We start from the raw sequence: 12585 nt of genomic DNA, 5'->3' as shown, positions 1-12585 counted from the left end.
CCTGGATTGAATCTTACCTGGGCCATAAATTCACTGAGGCTACAATTCCAAACCCACTTATCCGTAAGCCCCACTCAGCACAATGGGTTTTACCCCTGACTAAACATGCACAGGACTGCCGTGTAAGTGGCCTTAGGCAAGCCATTCTCTCTCAGTATCTCATCTATAATATGGGGAATAATAATGCTGGCCAACGTTATAGGGCCGTTGTAAGGATTAAAGTTTGATAATGCATGTGAAAGGCTTTAAACTCCATACATGTGTTGATTATGGTTGTTCTCATTGTAATGTCTTGGGGATGGTATTTTATAACAATAATACTATGTGTAAAATTCAATATACAGCATTACCTACTATTCTCAGAGATCAGAGCAAAGCTGTAACTGCTCTCTCAAAATTCAGTAATAAGGCAGCTTAGTCTGGGCAGCTTCTTTGGGGACAGAATTCTATAACAGTGGTGTAACTACTGTAAGAGCCCAGCTCTGAGCTTCTGAACAATAAACCATTCTCATGAATGGTACTTAAGAGCTAGGGATGAGCGGATTTCCTTCCGTTCCATTCCATTATTGTTTATCCAATTCTCTCTGCTCTGTCTTCCACTCCTCGTGAACTCCAGTTTAACTGGGAGAATCAAAATTAATTCTGCTATTGGAACAGACACTGTTTCCCACAGTTTTCAGTTCATCCAGTTTATTTTATTTCTCCACACACACATTGCTGATTTCCATTTGATAAACAATGCATAATATTCTTCAATGCACTAATATTCTTTTGTGCAGTGTTGCTGATATACAAGTATGTACCTCATGCCAAATGGAAGTCCTTGCAAACTAAATCTTGATACAGTGGTCTACTTACTATCTAAGATTGTTTTGCGACTGAACTTGTGTGTTTTTTCCTGAAAATTTACAAAAGAAAGAATATTGATGCAGTCATGCATACAATTACATTAAGACCGCTTTTAAAGTTTTATCATAGTGGTGCATAATGGGGAGGAGGACAAAACTGAGAGAACGTTGTGGCAAATTCTACAGACACAGCTCTCTGTACAAAATTTAGAACCCAAAGAGAACCAATAATTCTTAGAACATCAGTTCCACTTCAGAGAGAAGTACATGTAATCTGAGAGACTCAGAAAGAAATAACGATGAAGATAATTTCAGAAGCATCTCTGTTTAAGGGAGAGCCTCTTCCACAGATCTCACTGCTGAGAGGTGGATGGACATTCACTGAAGTATGCTAAGCCCTGCTGAGGCTCTTCCCAAACAAGATTCAAAATTTGGAAAAGAAAGCTATGGTGTAGATTACTGGTTCAAGTAGTCTTGATCTCCAGCACTTTTTGCACACCAAGCCTTTCTTCTAAACATTTTAAAGTGATACATGCATCTTCAATAATAGCAACTGTGTGTGAATGACTTACAAAGTAAATAGTTGCTGTCGGGTCCAACCTGGATTGAGCCCTCTGACATTAGGAGTAGGGAGCTTCAGTCTTGGTAAGCAACAAGGAATTGAAAATATGACCCCATTCAAAATGCACGAATCCTGGCTTGCAAAGTCATATTTCTGCCCCCAGAAGAAATTCTGGGCAGAATATTCCAAGTGGTTCCCAGTGGTTGATGTTAATGGGAATGAAAAGCATTGTGCTCAGTTCTGATAAATATACCACTTCATAAAGATTTCTGTGACCTTCCTTTGTCAATTACCAGAATGTAATACTTAAAAACTGAACTACCCTCTTAGCTAAGGTCACTCTCACCATATTGCATCCTACTAAGGGAAGGATTTGCTAGTTTAATTTTTTTTCTTTAAAAGACTCAAGCAATAGAATTAGTCTTTGTTTCACTGAACCCTTATTGAAGATTCATTGAATTTGCATGAGCGCAAAGTGTTTTCTGGACTCATAATTCATTAAAATTGGCATTTCGCTCACTCTATTCTGCATCACTGGTACCCAAAGCCTAAATGCATTGGTTGTAATTATGTCTCACATGTTCCAATAGTGTTTTTAGGGCTACAGTCTCAAATTGCCTTGCCACTGCTGCCATAATCTGCAGTTGTTTTTTCCAAGCCTGGAGAAATATAGTAAGAAGAAACTTCCTTAGAGAATTTCATGAGCACAAATTTGATATTCCAAGCTCTTCTATTGTGTTTTCTTTTAAATTCAAAAGGTAAGAAAGCTATGGTCCCTTCCAACTCTTCAGTTCTATGATTCTATGATTCTATTTTTCAGGCCATGCATGTTGGCATTTGTTCAGAAGGCAGAAGCCTACTTTCATAATTTATTCTCCAAATTTTCAATGAGAGATTTGATTCCTTTAGGTATAATCCTGTACCGATTATCTGCTGGTCCATCCTCCTGCCAATCATCTGGTTTCATTACCTCAGGTGATTGACAGGTCAGTTGTCCCACCTTCTGTGTTGGCCTGTAAAAAGGGAGGGAGATTCTTCACAAAGCAGTACCAATCTAGAAGTTACCAAGACCTGAACCACTATGTCCAAGCTATCCTGGACCACGAATGGTCGTAGCAAATACACTGGCTGAAGCCAGAAGAAAACAGTCTTAGCCTCTATGTCTCCAGTGATGTGACAGGTCTAAGAGAATTTCCAAGCTATGTATCTGCTCCTTCACGTGGAGTGCAATTTCATAAAGAACAGGCAAACTACTAGTTTCTTAAATGCAGCCAGAAATTGCTTGAGCCATCTCATTTGCAAAATAATCAGCTCCTGTCACTTTCATTAAAACGTCATCTAGTGTTAAAGTACATATTTTTCTTGGCTAGTTATATTATGCTGTCGAGGATCTACACAGATGCATATTATTTCCCCATTTTCTTGATGACTGTGACCACCACTGTTGCACAACACAAAGTGCTAAGCAATTCCTTTAATTATGCCATGTTTCTTAATCTTTCCTAGCTCCGTTTTGATCTTGTGATGTAAGGGAATGGACTTCTATGTGAAGTGTGAATTGTGATTTTGAGTCACACCAATTATTTAAAGGAGATATTGCTCTTAACACTTCATACTGAGTTGCACTCCATAGAAAACAGGGGGAGAAAGAGTCTTTATTATAATAACCCACTTCATTCATTTTAATAATTTAAACTTGTGCATTTTAATCAAGTATTGGTTTTTATAACAGCTAACAGCCCTAGATCTAATGCATTCTTATGCAATCATTCCTGAAAGAAAAATATATCATATAAAATAGGATACAAGAAATACATGGAATAACTGCACGTAACTGAACAACAGTATCTGTTTGAATCTTAAAAATCACTACAGCATTCCTAGGCAGCACCAATAAGCAGAGTTTCTTTAAGAGTCAAAATAAGAACCACATCTCACTAGTAATTCTATTAATTAAAGTTTAATTACCCTTGAGTAAATGTTTCTACATTCAGACACGTCAAGATTCAGCACATATTTTTACCAATTTTTCAATAAACTAATTACTAACATCCGTTAACCTATTTTGCTTTCAATGTATAATTAACTACCCAGTTGTAATTCAAAAGCATTAGGCAGCAAAAGAACTAAATAGTGTTGATAGTGATAAATGCAAATGCCACAGGCTGTCTTAGGTGCTGGTGAATTTGCCATCATTGGGCATATTTTAAGCTGAAAAAGTTTGACAGACCTCTGTAAGCAATGTGGCAGTTGCATTCTGTATTTAAGAGCCTGCATTGTGCAGGATATAGTCTCCAAAGTTCTCTAACTGTGATTCTATAGCACCCTTTTTGCATTGTGCCAAATTTGCCAAAATGAGATCTCACTAAAGCTGAAATCTTTAATCAAAAAACCATGGAACCCTTTTATCCTGCAACAATATCACTTGAAGGATGCTGTGTTGTGTCATAGTGTCCCTCCACAAAGGTGCTGTGGAGTGTATTAGGAGTGTAACTTGCCATAACAGCAAAAAAGAAAAATGGGGGCAATGTTGTCATACTACCAGGCATTCCAGTTGTAAGTGCCTGCAAAAATTTAAGTCAATTTTTTGCCACCTATTCTGAAACCATCCAAAAATGTCTCCTCATTTTTGTTACGAGATATAAAAGTAAGGAGTCGCTTTTCACCATGTCCAGACAAGACACTCTGTGTCCTTATATATAATCCCCCAAGGCACCTGCCATCATTCCGAATTACCAAACAGAAATAATGAAGAAATCTATGGTAAATGAATATTTTAAAAATCCCAAAGAAAGATGTATTCCAGGATGCGTATTTTGGTTTAAATGTTTGCATTAAATGTTTTGCAAAAAAAAAATTTTCCTGCCATGTTTGCTCAAAATTCATTTGGAAAGTTCTACTTTTGCAGGTAACATAATCTCTAGGGTGCATCATAGAAATAAATGATGCAGATTCCTCAAACTATTTAAAATTTTCTGGATTGATGCCTTATTATAACTCAAAACTTTGCCTAGTATCAAAGAGAAGGTGGCTCAGCCATGTTCAGTGCTTCCAAATAAAACCAAGCAAAGCTTGTGGTTTCGAGGCAGAACCCAGAGAAAAACTTGTGTTCATCCAAATGAAAGAATGTTTTCACACGGCCTTCTGTGAACTGAACACAAACCGACGAGTCTGGCACAGCAAAATGTTCTTCAAGTTGAGCACAAAAAAGGCCCAGTCCAGAGAGGAACTGAATAAGTGTGTGGGTGCTAAGTGCACCAGAATCAGGCCCAAACTTGCTAATGACTTTTCCTAGGATTGTGGGGATTAGTAACAATGTGTCTCCTGCAGTTATTTGCAACCTGAATAAAGCAGGAAAAACTCTTTTTGACTTTGTCAAGTTTTTTTTTAACCTTTTCCTTCTACAGAGCATAGCTCATTTTCCTTTGAGAAAATGTTTTTCTCACTGGGCTTTACTTGAAAACACGAGGGATATGCCACCTTTTCCACTGAATGACAGGCTAACAACTAGGTCTTCTTTAGCAGAGGTCTGGGTTGTTACTTGCCTAACAAAGGAGACTATTGAGGTGGAAATAACTTCACCACCGTGTCACCTCCGTTTACCCAAATCCTTTTCTAAGAGGCAGCAAGCTGTATTTCTAAACCATGGTAAAAGACTTGAAGAGAGTCAGTAAGCAAAAATTACATCAATGGTTTCCTCAGCTGCACCCTTCTCATTTGATAGAAGATGATCTTCCCTGCTACGAAGGTTTAGTTGTCAAGTAAGTCTCGTTCCCATTCTAACATGTACATGTCAACTGTTTCCAGCCTTTGGATTGATAAACAAGCATCATGGCTTGGATACATCAAGGAACTTCCATCACTATATTTATAACATAACCAACATCACACAACAGCCCTACAGCACCACAGCTTATCAGAGAGGAAGCTTCATACAGAGGCGTGGGGTTATTTTTTACATTTTGTGGCCTGCAAATTCAGACTGAGCTTTGCCACTTCCTTTCATTCCCTGTGCAACTAAGGGATCCCTAAAAATATACAGTTGTACCTTGGTTTTCGAACAGCTTAGTTCTCGAACGTTTTGGCTCCCAAACGCCACAAACCTGGAAGTGACTGTTCCAGTTTGCGAACTATTTTTGGAAGCTGAACATCTGATAGGGCTTCCGATTGGCTACAGGAGCTTTCTACAGCCAATCAGAAGCCACACTTTGGTTTCTGAACATAGACTTCTGGAACGGATTCTGTTTGACTTCCAAGGTACGACTGTAGTAGGTGTCCAGTTGTGTGCCTCTCAGATTCTCACAAGACATCAGTGCCTGCCCAAATATGAGTATATATACACACATACACACACAATCATGCTGGCACCAGACACTCCCACATCTAGATATTCTCTCCCACAAGTGCCCACAACTAAAGAACTGAGTCAGTCAATAGGTAAAAAGGACTCATACGTTCAACAACATTATTATATATTTTGCATTACAATATTCTATAAGATTATTTAAAAGCTACAGTATAGTTATAACAAAATATAGCTGCTTTGAACTATATGATGAAAGGTGGGTGTACATATTTAAATAACTGAAAGAATAAATCCCAGCTTTGCAACTTAACATAAAATGATGCCACTCCATATCAAACCTGCTGCCCCATACTATGTGACTTATACCTGTACTGACTACGTGTAAAACCAGTATTATTTGTAGTGGACGATGCAAATATAGTACTGTATATTGTGATGGTGAATTACAGTATTCCTGAATGCACAAGGGGCACATTTCTTGATTTTCAAAACTCCATACTTTGCCAAAATTTAGCATTTGCCAACAGGACCTAAAGTTCTCATTCTTCTCTTTTGGATTTGTGCATTTGTGAAACTGTAATGTGGGTAGGCATATGAACAGAAATTTGGCTGTCTGCATATCACATAGTATTTTTATTTTAACCTGAAATCATAGTAAACACAGCATACAATGTATCCTTAGTTCTTTCTTCACACTTTCAAGCCATGGGAATAAGTTCATTTGAAAAGTGCAGATATAGAAAATATAACTCTAAGTGTTCAGTGGTATTCTTTCCTGCAATGTCAGAAAAAGCATTCCTCAGCACCCCCAGGCATCAAATATACAAATATTATTGTGATATAAATATTATTCTGGAACTCCCAAACATGCTCCGGGGGCAACATATTTAACTAATTAGATCTAATGCAAATATGCACTCTTTCATCCCTGATAAATTTCTAGTTCTCCTCAAACTTTTCAAAATCCACTAATGCAAGCATTAATATTCATTGCCACTGAATATGCTTCCATGCATTACAAATCCATCAGATGTCAAGATAGTGGTGAATGTTCAGTTCAACTCAGAAAACACTCCCCCACTTAAATGAACTCTGTCCTTTACCTAACTATAATAAAATTATTTCTTTCTCTCTTGGTCAACGACCCGTTCAAAGAATATGTTTTAATAAGAGTAGTAGACAATATATTTATGGGAGTGGCACAGAGATTTATTAGTAAAGGCAATCTTAAAGAATGTTTGCAGGTGACTACTGCAGAATTTTAGTAGAAATACAGCATTTACACTTTTAAAAGGAAAGACTCGGGTTCCTCTCTGATCTCTCTCAGTGTGTGTGTGTGTGTGTGTGTGTGTGCGTGCAGCTGGCCTCTGCGCACATCTATACTTCACCACATGCTACTTTGTTAATTTTGTTGCTTTGAACGCTTATGCCTACAGAGCACAGCATGACTGATGGGGTTAAAAAACACAAGAGAACCTGCTCAACATTTGCTGAAATGAAAGCTTGGATTTCTCATCAATCATTTAAAAACAAGTCTTAGCGGCTTGTGCACACAAATTATTCCTCTTCCGAGGCACAGTTCTGCACCAAACAAATGCTTCAATGATTCAGTTTTTTCACAGGATAGTTATTTTGTACAAATAAATTGCCCGGATAAGAAGGAAATTGGCTTAGCATAAATTATTTTTTATTACTTAGAAATTGGTAAGTTGTCTTTACCAGAATCATTGCCCACACTCCTACTTGGACTGAATGATTAATATTTGGATTCTAGGAAGTGGAAACTCCCAGATGCATGTGGTTGTGTCCAATGATGCACAATCAGCATTCTATTATCACAACGTAACATCTCTGTTTCCGCACACCCCCTAAATCTGCTTTGGAGGGTACCTGGACCCTCTGCAGCAAGGGAGAAAAGGCAAGTTTCATTGCATAAGCAGAAGTCTGTTATGTAAATGGAGCAAGAGTGGTGGATACAATTCATGGTTAAGAGAGTTCTGATCAGGTCGCAGTTATTCAGGTGAACAATGCAACATCTCAGAAGCACCAGTGAAATCAATCCATGTTCCAGGTTCAGCCATGGATGATGTCCAGTTATGCAAGTTTTTTAAAAAATAAACTACAGGAAAAAATAGTAATTGTTGGGGAAACAATAGACTTTTGCCTGCGCAAAGATGACCAGGCACAAGCTCCCCGGTTATGTACAGTTATGGCAGAAAGGGTTAGAGAAACTGCACTCGACACATTTGACCATGCAAATTTTGTGTCTCTGCATTTTAGATGCAATTACTCCCTACAAAATCTGTAGCAGCAGATGGTCAGAAGTATAAACACACATAAAGAGAACTCCTGTGCTTCCTTCTCCTAACGCTTAAAAATGCTGGGGAAAATTCACTAGATATTTTTGTGAACATTTTTCAGCCAGCATAGATAGCACAGAAAAACATAGCCAAAGAAAAGTTGAAGCACTGGGACCAAAACAAGCAAAGGAATACTCTGCCCCACCCCCACCAAGTAATCTTCACCACAATGAGAACACAACTGGAATATAACCTTAGCCAAAAACCAAACTAAGGGCAATACATTTCCTAAACAACAGGAAATGCTCAGATAAGGTATTATGTATGATATGCCATCTCCTACACATTGATAATATTTGGCTGAGATTAGCAGTCCCTTCCAACAGAAATCTAAGTTTCAGGGCCCTGCTCAGGAAAGTCTTGCAACAAACTCTTACAGATAATATTCCAAGGAAAACATTCCCATCCTCTCAACAGACATGCATACACAAAATACTATCCATCATGTGCAGAACAAAGTTTGATTTTAATGAGATGTGCTTTCAAGTAAATGTGTCTGGATTGCACATATTCATTCCCAAAGAAAATATATATTTTTATTTCCTATTACGGAAGAGTTCTTGGTGTCACCTATGTGAATTTTATGTAAAAACAGTTTGCTGCTGAAATTCTCACGTTGCCATAAGCTTACATTTAGCTATTATTGTTTGCTCCACACCTTTCATTTGAAGAGAGTTAATATTGTAATTAGTTTAGAATAAAAGTTTAGTTATACTTACTCCCAAAATTCCATCACTGGAGACGTAGCATTCTGCAAATATTGTTGGGAGCAGTTGCTCATATTAATTTTTTGAAATTCTACACAGTGTTCTGTAAAAGAATAAAAAATAATAATGTTGTGATTTTAAAACTTTCAAGGTCACTTTGAATATGTTAAGATCATGGCCACAGAGATCTGAAAACAAGATTCAGTCACATGCTTTGATTACTAATTCATACTGGTTGTCCTCAGAAAGGTGTTCACTAGCTGCTTTTGGTTTGTCCTGTTACAACTGCAACAGCCAGACCAGTTGGAGGCAGCAGAAATAGGATAATTTCCTCTGATTGCTAGGGAGTTTAATCATGCATTGTGCTTGATTCAGTTGACTGCAGTTCAATTCCTAATGCCTATCACTGGCTCGGGAATCTCTTTCTACCAGCAGAAAGGTGGACTTAATATGGCAAGTGGCAAAGCTACCATTTGGCACACTGTTATCTCTGGCATGAGAGAAATGGTAGAAAGAGATCAAAGCAGTTCTCCATTATTGAGTTGACACTTACTATTTGGACAGCACTGAATATTGGCTAGGCTTTCCTAAACAGACGCCAAAAAGGACACTGAAGCACTATCATTTCTGATGGACTTGATGCTAGACTTTTAATTTACCTAAACATCAATAGATTCAAGTAAGAGTCCCAAGCTGTTAAAATGAATAAAAGAATGTGAATGAAAGAGTACAATTCTCACTAATAATTATTTTAGATGAGGAATATGAAAAGAAAACCTTTACCATTTAAGAATGTATTATTTCCCTTTGAAGTGTAATGAACTAATTCAACGTGCCCTTATACATCACCAAATAAAAGAGGTTATTGGTTTGTAGTTTATACTACATGTAAACTCATAAGAGAATTAATATTTGCCAAAGGTTAGTGTGAGAGGCTTTCCACTGGACTCAACAAAAAGAACCGACAAAAATTTCAAGAGGTAAGACTGGAAGTATAAACAGATTGACAACCCTTCCAAACCTTTTGTTTTAGTGCACACATGTAACCCTTTCTGAATCTCTGCCTCCATATTTTCACACTTGCACACACTTTTCATTACAATGTTTAATAATTCACAATAGTATGCAAATGTGTCCATCTGTTGATGGAAAGCTGTTTGATCCAGCAGATAGCTCTGTGAATCAAAAAATGTAAACTGTTTTGTCTTCAAGTTTACAGTGAGCTCAGATGTAAGTTTTTGAAATAAAATAAAATAATAATAATAATATACTAAATTCCATTACATAAGAAGTAAAAAAAAAAACCCTGACATATAATTTCTCTATGTTTAGTTTGCAAAGTTTTAATAAACAGTTAAGGAACATATTGTACCATCACTTTTCAAACCAGTATGTTTTAGAAGGAAAGCTTTTCAAAAATAATACATGCTGTTGAAACAAGACTGCTTAATTCATGAAGCAAAATGATGTATGGGGGAAGATTTGAAGGCATTACTTTTATTATTGGAATAATCAACATTAATTATTGGGATTCATCCCTTTATTCTTACATCATGTGTTGCAAATCTGAATTACGCTAATTTTATCCATTATCTTGTTTGGCCCCATAAGCATTTAAATATTAAATCACTCTGCTGCTCTTTTAACATATTCATACAGACTGTATGTTCATTGTGCCCATACCTGTATTCCATTCATGCCCACAGGTTGCCCAGGGGAGCTCCGTTGTAAAGCAGTTAAACAAATAGAAGATGGCCCATGCTAAAATGATGATGTAGTAAACATTCAAATGTGCCTCAATGACCTGGGTAGCATATCCGATACCTGCAAAGTACAAATACAGGAACTTGTTTCAGTATTGTTAAAGGAACAGGGAACGAGCGTCAGAAAGCAGTTTTTGTTCAGATTCTAAGATTGTCACTTGTTACAAAGAAAATCCTGAAAATATAAATGTAAGGGCTGTAAGGGAAGAACTGGTCATGGGGGGAGCAGTCTTTGAATATATGGGACAAATTAGATTGTGTAATGAAATAAGGCCAAGGCTGAGAACAGCAGGGCTATGCAATGGGTTCAAATGTAGGTAAAGCATGTTAAAGTGTTGGGAAAATGATTTTAGAGGTTCTGTTTCAATGTATAGAGAAGAGGAAACATTCTAAGTTTACAACAAAGCATTTAACATACAACTTTTTCATAAATTCTCCAGATATTTTGCATGCATTATCTGGCTAATGGCTACCTGTAAGGTGATCTGGTATCATTAACTTGTGCGCTGTATCATTATCCCCATACTATAGACTGGGTGGGATAAAGCTAGGATTATGAAAGTAGCTTGCCTACGGTTATTCAGTGAGTTCATGGTTAAAGTGGATTTGAACTTAGGATTCCTGAGTTTACTGGTCCTCTGATGTGCTGCACTGGTCAGGACTTGACATGATTTGCTCACTAAGTTCCGAAAGCATCAGTAAGAAAGGTGTGTAGAATGGCTGGTGCAATGTTTTTGTTGTTGAAGGAAGCAGTAAAAAAGGTGTTTGCTCCATTTGTAAGATATTTCCAAAACTCATGAATGTTTTGTGTGTGCACATGCATAGATAGAGGCATACATGTTTATATATGGGAAACAAGAGAGAATTTGACATGTACCTTCAAATAGTGGACAAACTTTCCTCCAACATGTAATGCCTCCTTCGCTAGTAAACTGTCCCAAGGCAGTTTCCAGGAAAAACACTGGTATTCCACAGCAAATAAAGAAAATCACATAGGGTATGAGAAAAGCACCTAAAAGCAAGGATTGAATATGTATTATTTCGTTTGATCCAGGTCCTTAAAGATAAGTAATAAGTTTAATTTCATGCATAAATTATTTATACAAGACTACCGTACATATCATCACTTTATTGTCTTATCTCAAACAACACTCTAGGCTCATCCACCCTTGAGCTTGTGCCATGCCTAGAAAGTGTGGGTCTGAGTGGTTTTCCCCTTGCCCCACTCCTTCCCAATGGAAAAACCTCTCTATAGTGATAGATTGGCACAAATGGCAATCCGGGAGAAACCTTAATTAATTGCCATTTGCTTTGATTGAGTGCTGAAGACCAGTTTCCTCTGGGGGAAAGCAACAGGACAACAGGAAGTATGGATGAGCCCCTGTCTTGAATGTAGTATCACTGATAGCAAAGGAATATTGATGCGGGTAAAGATGCATAGCTTTGGCCCCCGAGTTTTCAAAATTGATTTTTAAATGCCAACAATTTGTTATACCAACAAACTTAATATTATCCAATACATATTTCAGGCTGATTTTTACTTACACTTGAGTCGCAGATTTAACATACTCTGGGACATGTACCCATGGTCTCTAAAAAGTTATTATAAATATGAGCTATTGTGCATGTGAGTATTAAACCCACTCACAAAGCAAAGGCATTCACACACTATGGATAAGAAACTACTATAGTATCAATATTTGCAACCAGAAATATCAATGGAACTAACATTCCCAGTTAAATGCTTAAATGTTATTGACTTGGACCTGGTGTAGAGCACACAAAGCTAATGATGCAGTTAGGCAATCATAGATCCTGGACTTGATTGGGTGGGGGAGGTTGGGGGTGACTTCTTTAGATAGCTTTCTGTCTTCCTTCACTTACTTCAAAATGCAGTAAGCCAGCCCTGCTGAGTTTGGGGGCCCTTGACTTCTGTCCCAAAGCCCTGACTTGATGACACCACTGTACAACACTTATGCCTATGGGAGATGACTCAAAATGACCCCCCTGTGGCAAGATACCTGCCAGGCCAAAGACAT

At 37.6% G+C, this 12585-nt stretch overlaps 1 protein-coding gene across 1 annotated transcript in view; it reads right to left on the bottom strand.

The window, feature by feature from the left end:
• SLC6A11 (solute carrier family 6 member 11) overlaps nt 1-12585 on the bottom strand; it is a 95910-nt gene that overhangs the window by 76145 nt on the left and 7180 nt on the right. The window contains exons 3-5 of the mRNA XM_079967293.1: nt 11424-11558; nt 10467-10607; nt 8796-8886 (exon numbers count right to left, since the gene is read on the bottom strand). Coding sequence (XP_079823419.1) covers nt 8796-8886; nt 10467-10607; nt 11424-11558 — 367 coding nt within the window. The remainder of the gene's footprint in view (nt 1-8795; nt 8887-10466; nt 10608-11423; nt 11559-12585) is intronic.

This window comes from Podarcis cretensis (genome assembly GCF_951804945.1).
Source record: "Podarcis cretensis genome assembly, chromosome: 2".
NCBI lineage: Eukaryota > Metazoa > Chordata > Lepidosauria > Squamata > Lacertidae > Podarcis > Podarcis cretensis.
This window is presented reverse-complemented; position numbering and strand designations above follow the sequence as displayed.